This window comes from Pteropus vampyrus, unplaced genomic scaffold (assembly GCF_000151845.1).
Source record: "Pteropus vampyrus isolate Shadow unplaced genomic scaffold, Pvam_2.0 Scaffold19, whole genome shotgun sequence".
NCBI lineage: Eukaryota > Metazoa > Chordata > Mammalia > Chiroptera > Pteropodidae > Pteropus > Pteropus vampyrus.
Genome location: NW_011888800.1, coordinates 6,737,629 through 6,751,154, shown reverse-complemented (window position 1 = coordinate 6,751,154; position 13,526 = coordinate 6,737,629). Strand labels below are relative to the sequence as shown.

Sequence of the window (13,526 nt, the reverse complement as noted above, 5' to 3'; positions counted from 1 at the left end):
AACTGACCTTTTTTTTCTTGCAGTGTCAAATATGCTGTTAATTCTATCTGGTAAATTTTTCATTTAAAATATTGTATTTTTTATTTCTAGGTGTTCCATTTGGGTTTGTTCTCATATCTTCAATTTCTCTCATTTCTATGTTCATGTTTTCTTTGTCTAATTCTGTCATCTCTATCGTTTCTGGGTCTGCTTATATTAATAGTTTTCTCCTGATTATAGGTCACATTTCCTGTTTCTTAGTATAACTGGTGATTTTTGACTGGATACTAGATTATATTATGAATTTTATGTTGTTGAGTAACTGGATTTTTTTTCTTCCTTTAATGAGTGTTGGGCTTTGTTCTAGTAGGTAGTTTAGTTACTTGTGATTCAGTTTGATCCTTTCGAGGCTTGTCTTTAAACTCAGTATGAGTCTAGAGTAGCCTTTAATCTAGAGCATAATTTACTCCCATAGTAAAGCATGGCTCTTCCAAAGTCTCTATTGAACTCCTGCATGATCAGTAATAACTATCTGCTCTGGCTGGGTGGAATTTGATTTGTTTCCAGTCCTCTGTGAGGTCTGGGAACCGTTCATCTCTGTGCTCTAAGTGCCTCATAATATCTGGCCTTGCGAAGTTTTAACCTATGAATGTGCATCTTATGTTCAGCAAAGATCCAGGAGACCCCTTATGTAGATTTCTGGAGGTCTCTTTCTTTATAACTCTCTCCTCTCCAGAACTTTGTCCAGCAACTTCCAGTCACCTCAACCCTGAAATTTGATCTCTGTCATATCCATTTAGCAAGACCACTGTGCTCTGCTTGGGCTCTCCCTCCTAGCCGTCATCTGGAAATTGCCTCCAGAAAGAAATTCAGGTCGATTATAGAGTTTACCTCTTTTATTTCCCTTTTCTCCCAGGTAGTCCTGAGCTACCCGTTGTCAAATGTCTGAAAATATTGTTCATATAGTTTTGTCTAATTTTATAGTAACTTATGTTGGGGGAATAAATCTGGTTCCTATTACTCCATCTTGACCAGAAGCAGAAATATCTGGCTAACTCTTGCTCAGCCTTCTGGTCTCAGGTTAGAAGTCACTTTCTCCAGGAAGCCATCCTAAACCCCAGGCTTGGTTAGGTTTCCCTTCCATGTGCTCCCACAGTATCTCATCAAAGTGCTTATCTTGTATTGCAACTGCCTTTTCACTTGTCTGTATCCCTCAGGAGACTTAAGCGTTTCAGGGGCAGGGTCATGTCTTTCTGTCTTGCTATTATGGCCCTAATACTCATCCCAATGCATGGGGCATAGCATGCTCTCAGAAAATACGCATTAAATGGGTAAATGCTGAATCACATGAGCTAGAAACCAAGGTAGCAAAGGAGAAAGTCCAGAGCTTGAAGTAAAAGAGCTAACTTAGAACCCTAGGACTATTTATTTTTGAAAACATATGGAGGGACCAAACTGTTAATAGTAATGAACCATTGGTAGTGGGAAGAGTGAGAGGGTAGATGAGGCTTTTTTCATTCTTTTTTAAAAATCAACCTTTATAGAAGTACAACTAACAGAATAAAATTTGCCTGCTTGAAGTTTATAGTTAAATGCACTTTGCCATATGTATCCACTACCCCAATCAAGATATAGGATATTTCTAACATCCAAAAAGTTCCTCCAATAACACTTACCTTTAAACAAATTATACAACTTAATTACTTAGTACATCTGTTTTTATTATGTCTCCTCAACTGTCCCTAACTCCTAGGTGCTTTGAGGGCAGGATGTTTGTTTTGGTCACTGAAGTTTCCAAGTTTACAGTACTGGGTTAATAGTAGCCACTTGACACATATTTGTTGAATAGATTCCAAAGGATTAAATAATCAAGTGGAAAAGGTGAAGCTAGCGAATCTCTAGAAAAATGTGAAGGCGAATATCAAATATTTATCCAAGTCACTATGGGAAGAACTTGCTAAGCATCGAAAAATAAATAAACAAAATAAACAAAACCTAAGCTAGAAAAGACCATTAGATTCAGCTATATAAACACATATACCTATTTCCCTAACCCCTCTCCCAAAAACAAATGTTGTTTTGATCATATATGGAATGCTAAAGCTAATCTGAATTTTTAAAAAGATTTTTAAAATCAGTAAGAAAAAAACTGAACAAACCAATAGAAAAATGGATAAGGGAGCAGTTTTTGAAGTGTGTTCTGGTGACTCCAAGGGTTCCCAAGATCCTTTCAAGAAGTCCATGATTATTTCTGTAATAATGCTAAGATGTTGCTTGCTGTTTTGACTATGCTGACATTTGCACTGGTGATGCAAAAGCAATGGTGGCCCTCAGCATGAATCAAGAAAGCAGCACCAACCTATACTAGTAATCATGTTCTTCACTACCATTCACTTTCACTTAAGAAAGTCTTTGACGAAGCAGTAAGAGAACTATTAAATTTATTAAATCTTGGTCCTTGAGTCACATCTTTTTTTAAATAGACATATTTTTAGAGCAGTTTTAGATTCACAGTAGAATTGAGAAGAAACTACAGAGAGTTCCCATATTTCCTCTGTCCCCACACATGCATAGTCTCCTCCACTATCACCATCCCTCACTAGGGCGGAGAGTTTGTTACAGTTGATGAACTTATGTCAACACATTATAATCACCCCAAATCCATATTTTATATTAGGATTTACTCTTGGCGTTATATATTCTATGTTTTTTTGACAAATGTATATTGACATGTATTCACTATTATAATATCATACTGAGTATGTTTCACTGCCCTAAAAATCTGTGCATCACCTATTCAACGCACCCTCTCCCCTAACCCCTCACAACTACTGATCTTTTTCTGTCTCCATAGTTTTGTCTTTTCCAGAATGTCACATAGTTGGAATTATACAGTATGTAGACTTTTCAGATTGGCTTCTTTCCCTTAGTAATATGCATTGAAGTTTCCTCCATGTCTTTTCATGGCTTGATAGCTCATTTTGTTTTAGTACTGAATAATATTCTATTTACCTACTGAAGAACATCTTGGTTGCATCCAAGTTTTGGCAATTATAAATAAAGCTGCTATAAACATTTGTGTGCAGGTTTTTGTGTGGACATGTTTTCAGCTCATTTGGGTAAATACCAAAGAACACGATTGCCGATAGTATAAGAGTGTGTTTTGTAAGAAACTGCCAAACTGTCTTCTAAAGTGATTATTCCACTTTGCATTCCCACAAAAAGTGAATGAAAATTCTGCATCTTCCCCAGTATTTGGTATTGTCAGTGTTTTGGACTTTTTGCCGTTTTACTAGGTGTGTAGTGATAGCTCTTTGTTGTTTTAGTTCACAATTCCTTAAAGACATATGATGTTGAATATCTTCTCATCTGCTATTTGCCATCTACATATCTTCTTTGGTGAGGCATCATCTGTTCAGATCTTTTGCCAATTTTTCAATTAGGTTTTTTTTTCCTTATTGTTGAGTTTCAAGAGTTCTTTGTATATTTTGGATAACAGTCCTTCATCAGATATATCTTTTGCAAATATTTTCTCCTAGTCTGTGGCCTGTCTTCTTATTCTCTTGAGCTTTTTTTCATTTTAATTTTATAAATTCTGTATTGTTTAAAATTTTCAATGACAATAACTTTTAAAGACAGCTTCATTGAGATACAATTCACATACCATACAATTCACCCACTTAAAGTATACAATTCAATGGTTTTAAGTATCTTCACAGAGTTGTACAACCATTACTATCTAATTTTAGGCCATTTTATCACCCCTAAAAGAAACCTTGTACCCATTAGCAATCATACCTTATTTCCTACCACCACCACTCCTTAAGAAGCCACTAATCTACTTTGTGTCTGTAGATTTACCTATTATGGGCATTTCATACAAATTAAATCAGGTAATATATGGCCATTTATAACTGGTTTCTTTCACTAATAGTGTTTTTCAAAGTTCATCCATGTTGTAGCATGAATCAGTGCTTTGTTCCTTTGTATTGCTGAATAATATTGTATGTCTACATTATATTTTGTCCATTTATCAGTTGATGGGCTTTTGAGTTGTTTTAACTTTTTGGCTATTATGGATAATGCTGCTATGAATGTTCATGTGCAAATTTTTGTGTGGACATATGTTTTCATTTCTCTTGGGAACAGACTTAGGAGCAGAATTGCTGGGTCAGATAACCCTATATTTAACATTTTAAGAAACTGTCAAACTGTTTTCCAAAGCAGCTGTACCATTTTTTTTATCCCTGCCAATAATGTACATAACTTTTGAAATTGAGACACTTTTTAAAGAACCCTAGCACTGTCTGAGATAGAACTTAGGTATTCACTAATTGTTATGGAAGAATGAATGAGTGGTTTGACTATGGTGGAGAGAGGGACTAAAAATGGGAAATAAAGTGGGACATGGGTGAGCCCGATAGTAACTTTCACTCCAGCTGGCCAGGCCCCTCTGAGCCCCATGTAATTCCCAAACAGGATCAACAAACTCCTGATCCTGAGATTGATCTGGAGGCTCTCGTGGAACTATCCAGAGACGAACAGAAGACTCAGTTGGAGGTAGAATGAGGGACCTGGGCCCCAGACCCATGGGTTGGGGGATGGAAGTTGGGCTTGGACCAAGGGGGACCCAGGCACCCAGACTCTGCCTCCTTGGGTAGAGTGGGAGGAACTGAATCAGAGGAAAGAATTCCTGGGAGACTGAGTGGGAGCTTGTGGGAAAGCGCTATGGCTCAGTGACCCACTGTCTGCTCTCTTCTACTCAGGCTATTCTCCGAGACTGCTCCCGCCCCACAGAGGTAAGGATGCTCTGCTGGTCTGGGGGTAAGGGGAGGCCCAGTGGGGAGGCAGCTAATCAAAGTTTGGCCCTGTGTCTTTCTCCCCTTCCCTGGCTCTGGGGAGATGGGGTCAGGGGGAGATTTGGGACAGTGTGGTGGGTAGGCATGACTTCATGCCTTACTCTCACCTGTTCCTCTCTCAGCAATTTATCTCTGAGCTACTCAGTCAACTCAAGAAACTCCGGAGACTCAGTCGGCCTCAGAAATAAGCTTCACGAGACTACCTTCATCAACCTCAGCACTGCGAGTCCTGCCCTGAACCTCTGGATCCTGAGCTGAGAGGGAAATGGCTCTTTGAGACACAGACAAGGAATATGGAAGATAAGGAGGGACATTTGGATGTCCTAGTGTATGTACAGTCACAAGTAGTTCCTGTCAGCTGGGCTTTCTGGGAGCCAGTCATGGCTGTTGCCCAGACTTGACAGCCAAGTGGATAAAATCTTTAGGAGCCCCAGTTGAATGGAATGTGGAGCATATCTGTGCTATGGGATGGGGAAGGGAGAGGGTGAAGTGATATACCAGAAGGGCAGCATCCTGAGTCACTACACTCTATCCATACGTATGCCTCATCCATCCATCCACCTGTCCATCCATCTATCAATCCATCCAAACTGGCCTTGAGAATTTAAGATGAAAGTCACAGTTCTGCTTCAGAAATCACCATCTAGCAAGGACCAGAGGCTAAGACATAAAGCATCCTGGCATCACCAAGAACAGAAGCCCAAGTGGCAAAGACTAGTTTTGAATCCCAGAGGAGAAGTAACAGGAAAAAGCTAGCTGAGTCTGGGGCACCAGGTTAAGGCTAAATCTTCCTCCCTCCTTAAATAATGTGGGAGGCTTCAGGCTGAGGACTCTTTCTTGAGCTGGCTCCAGCCAGAAGACAAAAAGCATGGATTAAGCAGAGGGGTATCAAGTGTACACGCTGACAGGCCAGGGGTCAAGTCAAGAGGGAATTGCTGGAAACAGACACTGATTCAGAATGGGAGGAACATTGGGACAGGAACCCTGGGAGGTGGCGTCTTTGGAAGTAAGACAGGAAGCAGGGTATGCAACCACTGTTTGTGCAAAGTGTCTGAGTACTAGACAGGTTGAGAATCCAAGATGGTAGGGCCTGGGGGGCTAAGCTGGGCATCCCAGAGCAGGACTCACAGTTCAGTTCAGTTGAACAAATATTCATGTCTACTGCCTATGAGGCCACCAGGATGGGTGGGACTGTTCCTGCCGGAAAAAGCTTGCAGGAGGGCTTAATCCTTTACCTCACTCCACAGGATTAGACTTATACCCTACTCTGTTCTTGCCACCTCTCCAAGGGCCCAGGCTCAGGGCCTACAGGGTTCTAGGGATAAAAGATGCTGGGCCCAAGGAATCAACATACTTTATTTGATACAGTAAGTACTAGGGGAAAGCCCTGGGCTCTTGAGTAGGTTTCAAGGCTCATCTTTAGATTCGTTTTGGTTTTCCCCCCATTATGCCTTTCACTCCCAGTCCAGGCTTCACTGATGGAAGACTCCCAACTTCTGCCTTCCCTATGGCTCATCCAGTCATCCTCTCCAATAGAGAAGCTTTCCTCCTTCCAGGGACACCGAGGCTCAGAAAAGGGGGCACCAATGAGCAGTCTAGCTTGCCATGCCCTTCCATCAGATGTCAGCTGCCTGTAAGACCAGGGTTTCCCTCAGTGCTCTTGGTCTGCATGTGGGGGGCAGTAAGCAGATGTCCGGTGTTCTTTAAGTTCAAAGGCATCATGGCCTTCTCTGTGAAGCAAAAAGATATAAGTCAGGGATCACAGGCAGCCCTTGAACTCTCCCAGTTCCACAGAACATTCTACCTGCACCCACCGGAAGCAGCGGACACAGTAGAGGTCTCCATCGCAGCCAGCACAGCGCAGGGTGGCATCCTCATTGCAGATGCAGCACCAGGGGAGCTCTTCTTCCTCGGCGTCAGGCCTGGGTGCCAGGGCCTGAACCTTCAGGGATTAGAGAGAAATGGGGGAAGTAAGGTACTTGATGGAGTATGGGCGGCAGGCTGCTACAGGAGCAGCAGTCGAGCAAGCAGGGAAGGAGGCTGTGGCGTTACACCTGGGGGTCTGCGTCGGGCTTTTCTCACCTCAGGTTCTGCCCTGCAGCACTGGGCCTGGGGCTGAAGAGTTGGCTCTGCGGGGATGTTAAAGCCACTTGCCTCATCCAGGGCAGCTTCTTCAGTGAGCTGTGGACAGGGTGAAGAGGTACAGCACCCTGCTCACGGTCCAGGTCCTTCCTCCACGTTTCCCCAAAGGCTCTGTAGCCTTAGTGTCTCAACCCATCTTCCTTTATCTGTTGCCTGTAGCTGCTGACACCCCCATCTCAAGGGGTCACAGGGCAGGTCTGGGTCACAGAGCAGGTCTGAGTCACAGGGGCAGTGGGGTTTCAGCTAGAACAGTAGCTGCAGAGTGACTGGTCATCCAGTCACAGAGTGGAGACACGGTGAATGGGGCCAGGTAGATGGTGAGGCAGTGAGGTAGGGACAGGACAAGGGGTAGTCAGGAGGGTAAGGCAGGCCCACCTGCTGCAGGACTCTCTGGATGGCTGTCTCCTCATCATCATCACTGTCTGGGAGGTGACAATCCTGGAGGGTCACTTGAAAAGGGAGAGGTAGGAGCAGGGAAGGAAGAGTAAGGTAGAGGGTTCATTTGAATGGCTGTACTCTTGCCCCCAGGAGCTGGTCTGGTTTCCAGTGGTACTTGTTCCAGAGTTGAGCAGCCTCTGCAACCACTCTGCTCAGACTCGGCCCCTCCCTGCAGGGCTGGCGGGCAGGAACAGAAGGCTCTGTACCTGAAGAGACTGAGGGTCCCTTGCCCCCTGATTGCTGCCATTCATTCCTCATCTACTGCTTTGTTCCATTACCTTTCTCGTGGCTCTGGGCTGAGCTCAACAGACCCCTGGGCACAGGGACCCCTGGTACCTGACTTAGCCTAGCAGGGAATGTAGACATTTTGCGGATCTTGGCATGGGGGTGGAGGTGAGGGGCCTGTTCAATGGACATGAGTGAGCAGCTGCTCCCAACTTCTACCTCTGTCGGGGTCCTGTCCCCGCAGCACAGCCAAGCGCTTGGCGAGGGCCAGAATCTTCTCCTGCCTTGTGTTCTCCTCCCGCAGCTCAACCGCTGCCTCAGCCAGGAGCCTGGTTTTCTCCTCCTCCAGGGACGAGGTGGCCTGCCCCTTGGAATTCGTGCTGTGGCTCCCTGGGCCACCCTGGTTGAGGTCATTCTGGATAGAGGCAGCTGAAAGGAGCAATGCAGTCAGGGAGGCAGAGACATTCCAAGATCTCTCATCAGAAGCCCCTAAGCCCATTTCTCAACTTTTAAAAAAAACCACAGATCATCAGCTTTTGCTCAGCACTAGCTCCGGTGGTTTATATTACAAATGAGTATTTCCTCTTTTTTTCCAAATGTAAAAAACTAGTAATTTTAGATATGTTTTTTTCAACCACATCCATCCCCACCCACCTAATATTTTAACATGTTGCCCTTGGGGTGGGCATCCCACAGTATAAGAATCACTGTCCAAAAGGATCAGGATATGGGGAGACCATATCGGCTAGTGTCTCTGCCTTATAAGCTGGAACTAACATTTCCAGGGAGCAGCATAGAGAGAACATGACAAAAGCTGAGGTCTTATATGTTACTAGGCTAGAAGATTTTTGCCAGTGTGGCTCTGACATGTCCCCTTTAGTGCAGTTTTGGAGCAAGTGTTTTGAAATCAGACAGCTTTGGGATCAAATCCTAGCTCTGATACATAACTGTGTGACCTTGATCAAGTTCCTTAAGCTCACCAGGCCTCAGTTTACTTATAAAATATGGATAACAGTATGTACCTCATAGGATTACTGAGGTTATTGAATGAGATTGTGTCTCTAAAGGAGGGTCTCTCAATGTTCTGTTGACATTTTGGGGCAAGATAATTCTCTGTTGTGGCGCTATCCTGTACAGTATATGATGCTTAGCAGTATCTCTAGCCTCTACTCACTAGATGCCAGTGGTACAATTTCCAGACACTACCAAACAGGCCCTGGAGGGGAAATCATGCCTGGTCGAGAACCACTACTCTGAAGCCTTTGAACAGCATAATCCAATAGAATTTTTTATGATGATGGAAACATTCCATATCATGGTTTATATTTGTGCTGTCCAAAATGTTAGCTACGAGCCACAGGTGGCTATTGAGCACTTGCAATGTGGCTGGTACCACTGAGAAACTGAATTTTAAATTATATTTAATTTTAATTAAATAGCCTCTTCCTCCTCCGTATTATCATCATTGCAAAAAACATTCACTGAGCACTTACTATGAACCACACTGGGTCTTAGTTCATAGTCGTCTGATTTATTCCTCACAATTTCCCCATAAGGTAGGTTTTACCACACATACCTCCATTTTACAGATGAAGAAAGTGAGATTTAGATCAAGTAACTTGCTCAGGGTCACACAGCTAGTAAGTGGCAGAACAGAGAATCACTGATTCTAAAGCACACAAGCTTACCACTAGGCTTACACTGGCTCCCACTGGAGTAAACACTCAATGAATGGTAGCTCTTATAATGTTGATTGTTCTCTGATTTATATTCACCTTCCAGAGAGTGGGCAGCATAGCCTCTCCCACCTGGGGAAAAGGGGGACAGGTCCCTGGGGTCCCAAATGGGAAAGTTACCAGGGCCTCCTCGTTCCCAGCTTTCATCAATAGCCACCTCTGCTGTCAGCTGTGTTAGCAGATCCTGTGCCTGCTGGGCCTGGGTCCTGGTGTCTGGTGGCTGATGTACCTGCTCAGAGGAGGGAACCTCAGTGGGGAGGGAAGGGAGGAAGCCACACCATAAGGTCCAGAACAGTCTAGGTCAGGGGTGGATGCTGAGGAGTTCCCAAAGCTCTGGGAAAGGGGAACTAATCCAAGCCCCACATTCGAGTAATTTGACAGTCCCCAACACAACTAAGGGGCCACTCTTGCCTGCCCCACCCAATCCTGCTGCTTGTCCTGGCAGCAAGCCTGAGGATCAGAAGGTGGGCACTGGAGGCTTGCCAACTCCTACAGAATACATAAGCATACATGTATCTGGGTTTCTGCTTGTCATCATACTAGGACCCCCTTTCTTCTTAAGCCATAGCACTCACCGGCTTGGGGGTCTGAGAAGGTGGAGCTCTGCCCTGCAGTGCAGCAAGCCGTGCCTCCATGTCCTGGGTGGAAGGGATGGAACCCTGGGGTTCATCTCTTAGCGCAGCTAGCCTGGCTTCTATCTCTGCCTGTGAGGGCACTAACTCTGTAATTGGCATGGGGAAACCTTGTAAGATCCAGAGGAATCCCAGTCCCAGGAGCCCCAGATGGTGTCCTTTAGGCCACCCCCCCGTTCCACTCACTGGGCTTGTTCTGCTGGCGGAGCCGTGCTAGGCGCTCAGCAATGATTTGGTCTGGGTGGGTCAATCCCTGGTTTTGTAGAGTACTGGGCTTCTGCTTGGCTTCCAAGGCTGCCATACGCCTGGCAGGATATGAGATAGAGGTTCTTGAAGAAGGCAGAAGGGAGGGACGAAGGCACCCACTCACTGTTTCCCATTCAAATCATTTCTAGGCATCTAGGTAGGTGTCCAATGGATAATCTTCTGTGGCCCTCACTTATGGCACCCTTCAGCTCAACCTAGCTGCCCAGCTGGAGAGTACAGCTGAAAGGGTAAGGTCTACCAAGAACCTTTCTTGAGGAGAGAGCTGATGAGCTGTTTTCTGAGCCCAAGAGGGCAGTCAGGAGCCTGAGAGATAGATGTTTTCCTGATCCTGTGTTCATTTGACCTAGAGGCTGGGAAGAAAGTCCTATCCTGGGGCTCCCTTGTCCTTTCCCCATCCCTACCTGTCTCAATCCCTTTAGCACTTACTTTTTATAGTTCTGAGGTGGTGACCACTTGGAAGCATTAGCAGGAGAAGATCCTCTACAGAGAAGAAATCTGGTGTCAGAAGTCCTGCCATCTGCCAGTCAGTGCCCCCAACCCCAAATACTTCCTGAGCTGACCTCTGGCTGCAGAGCAAACGCTGCGAGGGCCAGCCAGCTATCTGCTGCCATGCTGGGCTGAATCCTCACCCATGGCAGTTTCTCACCTGGTCAGAACCTCATAGCACTGCTTGCAGACTTTCTGTTGGGTGTTCCCAGCCCGCGGCACTACTGCACTGAAGCTAAGGCAGCTGGAACAGAAGGCCCGGCCACAATTCTTACAGCCGTTCTACAAGAAAAAGGATCAGGGTTATCCGTCTCTTATCTGCTCCTGCAGATTCCTCCATGGGACTCTCTGATCACACAGAGAGAAGACACTGAAGTTGTGACCAGCTGCTGGGAGGAGGATGAGGAGAGGGGCCCATAAGGCTTGGAGAGAGACAGGGGTGGAGAGTAAAGTGATTCCTCAGTCTCCAGTCTTTTATTAAAATCAAGTAAAACTTCATGCAAAATTCCCATGCTTTCTACCCTGTTTTCAATTCCTTGACAATGGGGTGTAGAAGACAAATAGGGAAAGACCCCTCAGGTCAGTGACAAAGGAGAATCAGAGAGAGTGTAGAGCCCATGCCTTCTATGCTCTAGCAGAGATGGAGGGAGGCATGGTTCAGGATGGGATACCAATAGCCTCCATTTATTAAGTACTTACAGTGTGCCAGGCATTAAGCTCAGCATTTAACATTCATCACTTGATTAAATCTTCACAATTTCTATACATTATCTTACTTAATTCTGATGACCACCATCATTATTCCTATTTAAGTTGGGGTCGGAGAGGTTACATGACTTGCCCAAACAAAGGTCTCCCTGTGAATTAAACAGCAGAGCTCAAATTTGAACCCTGACCACCCTGACTCCTAAATCTAGGTTTCTGAGTGCTACACAGATCTGCCTCCCTACCTGCTCTTCATTCATCCTATCTGGTTCCTATCTCCCCGTCATAGCTGAGGCAGAGGAAGTCTGCGATTCACAGGGGAACTTGATGAGTTTGTGCTAAGGACGAGGCTTTGCCATGGTCCCTGTGGACAGGAGGAAGGGCGGTAATTTAACTCAAGAAACCTGAGGACAGGCTGCGTGATGGTGGTTTCGTTACAGAGAGAGTAGCGGGGCATTGGTGAGATGAATGGTTACAGGATACTAAGACCGGGCCGCGGAGAAGCAGGGTGAAGGGAAAGAAACAGCCGGTCCTACACTTAGCAGACAGAAAAGTCTAGCTTTCCAAAAATGACAGGAGCGTGCTTTACAGTTTATAGGGAATTTTCACCTCCAGCACTTCACTGGACCCACACACCAATCCCGCAAGCGAAGGAGTGCTAGCTCCATTTTATAGAAAGGGAAACCGAGGCTTAGTGACTTCATCAAAACCACACAGCTGTAAAGGGGTCGTAAAACCAAGTCTATGAGCTGCAAGTCCCGTGTTTTTCCTTCTCTCCACTCCGCGTCCTCCCTGGCCCTCTAGCCCACAGAGAGAGAAGACTCGCCTCCTTCTTGAACAAGGTGAACTTGACAGCGCAGCCATAGCATCTACTGTTCATCCTGGTTCCCAGCGTGGAGCAGAAGGGTCGGCAGAATTGAGATCAGGCCCGCCAGGTCCAAGGTTTCTTGTACTTTCACCCAGCTCCACGCCAGTCCCCCCAAGCCCATTCGCGCAAGCCTGCCACCGTCTCCCGCCTGGGAATCGCGACCCGCCACCCCAGTCCGAAAGCAACAGCGGCGGGCGCGGAGGCTTCTGGGAGTAGTAGTTCATTCCCGACTTCCTGCTTCCCTCAGAGGCCGTCAAGCTTGACCCAGGACACGACATTTCCCAGGGGGCTAAGCGCCATTCAGCCGCCTCGGGGCCGACAGTCCGGGGATCCCCGCGCATGCTTAGACTCTTGGGAGTTGTAGTACGATCCAGTCAGTGTTGAAACTATGGCGGTGACCAAGGAGCTCTTACAGATGGACCTGTATGCGCTGCTAGGTATTGAGGAGAAGGCGGCGGACAAAGAGGTGAGAACGGTAGCGAGGAGGGCCGATCCAAAAGGTCTGCTGGCCCTTCTTCCTGTCTTGGCGCCCAGCGCGCGGCTGGCACCGGCTTTCCAGGTTCGCTCAGGCCCTGGGCGGGGAGCGAGGGGCGGCCTGACCGCCTCATAAGGTGGGCTCTCAGATCATTCCAGGGTGGTCTGAGGGCCTCACGAGGAAGAGAAAGGTCACAGGATAGGGGCTCCTCGTGTGGTCTACTCTGCTTTCCCTGAGGCCCTTGCCTAGGAGAGGCCGTGCGGGGTGAGTCCGGTGGGAAGAAGTTCCTCCTCACTGCGCTTGCGCAAGGTCAGCCTCTGATTTCGCTTCTGTATTGGCTGTGGCTGGAGGTACTTCATTCAGTCTCTCCTGAAGGCTGATTTAATTCCACTTAGAGCCTAGGACGAAAGAAAGGCCAGGTCTCAAGGCTCCTTCACTCTTTTCACCTCCTCCTTGGCATTGGGACCTATGACTCTGCCGTCTCTGTTTTTTTTTCCACCCCAGTCCATTGACTCTTTACAAGTAGCAGATGCTCGAGTGTTGTCCTCTCAACATGTGCTAGTGGGCCAATAGCAGGAGGATCAGAGGGTAAGGCAGAAGGCCTGAAGTTCCACAGGAAGGTGTTGATAAAAGTGCCAGGAAGTGGAACACCCATCAAGCTATAATATTTCTGTTATCTTCCTCTGGATCATAGTTGGTAGTTGTAGAAATGGA

The 13,526-nt window shown here is 46.3% G+C and overlaps 3 protein-coding genes across 9 annotated transcripts in view; 2 read left to right on the top strand and 1 right to left on the bottom strand.

Annotated features, from left to right (window-relative positions):
• Positions 1 to 5,987, top strand: part of PPP1R14D (protein phosphatase 1 regulatory inhibitor subunit 14D) — an 18,837-nt gene extending 12,850 nt beyond the window's left edge. Inside the window, exons 5-7 of the mRNA XM_011354926.2 lie at positions 4,459 to 4,539; positions 4,746 to 4,778; positions 4,961 to 5,987. Of these exons, the coding sequence (XP_011353228.1) occupies positions 4,459 to 4,539; positions 4,746 to 4,778; positions 4,961 to 5,026 (180 nt within the window). The 3' untranslated portion in view covers positions 5,027 to 5,987. The remainder of the gene's footprint in view (positions 1 to 4,458; positions 4,540 to 4,745; positions 4,779 to 4,960) is intronic.
• A 189-nt stretch (positions 5,988 to 6,176) lies between these two features.
• On the bottom strand, positions 6,177 to 12,516 carry ZFYVE19 (zinc finger FYVE-type containing 19). 4 transcript variants are annotated; one of them, XM_023527758.1, is made up of 12 exons: positions 12,296 to 12,516; positions 11,715 to 11,833; positions 10,925 to 11,046; positions 10,705 to 10,758; positions 10,198 to 10,316; positions 9,955 to 10,100; positions 9,419 to 9,608; positions 7,863 to 8,072; positions 7,356 to 7,429; positions 6,921 to 7,019; positions 6,653 to 6,780; positions 6,177 to 6,568 (listed from the first exon to the last, which is right to left on the bottom strand). In XM_023527758.1, exons 2-12 carry the CDS (start codon positions 11,727 to 11,729, stop codon positions 6,490 to 6,492), a joined length of 1,236 nt encoding a protein of 411 aa, XP_023383526.1. In that variant the 5' UTR covers positions 11,730 to 11,833; positions 12,296 to 12,516; the 3' UTR covers positions 6,177 to 6,489. The 4 variants fall into 4 exon arrangements, with proteins under 4 accessions (XP_023383526.1, XP_023383525.1, XP_023383524.1 ...); XM_023527757.1 differs by lacking the exon at positions 12,296 to 12,516 and adding an exon at positions 11,464 to 11,621; XM_023527756.1 differs by lacking the exon at positions 11,715 to 11,833 and having other exon boundaries at positions 12,296 to 12,515.
• Positions 12,517 to 12,631: 115 nt separating this feature from the next.
• The window catches only part of DNAJC17 (DnaJ heat shock protein family (Hsp40) member C17), a 33,602-nt gene continuing 32,707 nt past the window's right edge, over positions 12,632 to 13,526 (top strand). The window contains exon 1 of one of the 4 annotated variants that reach the window (XM_011354920.2): positions 12,632 to 12,803. In XM_011354920.2, coding sequence (XP_011353222.1) covers positions 12,726 to 12,803 — 78 coding nt within the window. In that variant the 5' untranslated portion in view covers positions 12,632 to 12,725. The remainder of the gene's footprint in view (positions 12,804 to 13,526) is intronic. The other 3 variants (XR_002779146.1, XM_023527759.1, XM_011354921.2) reach the window with 3 other exon arrangements.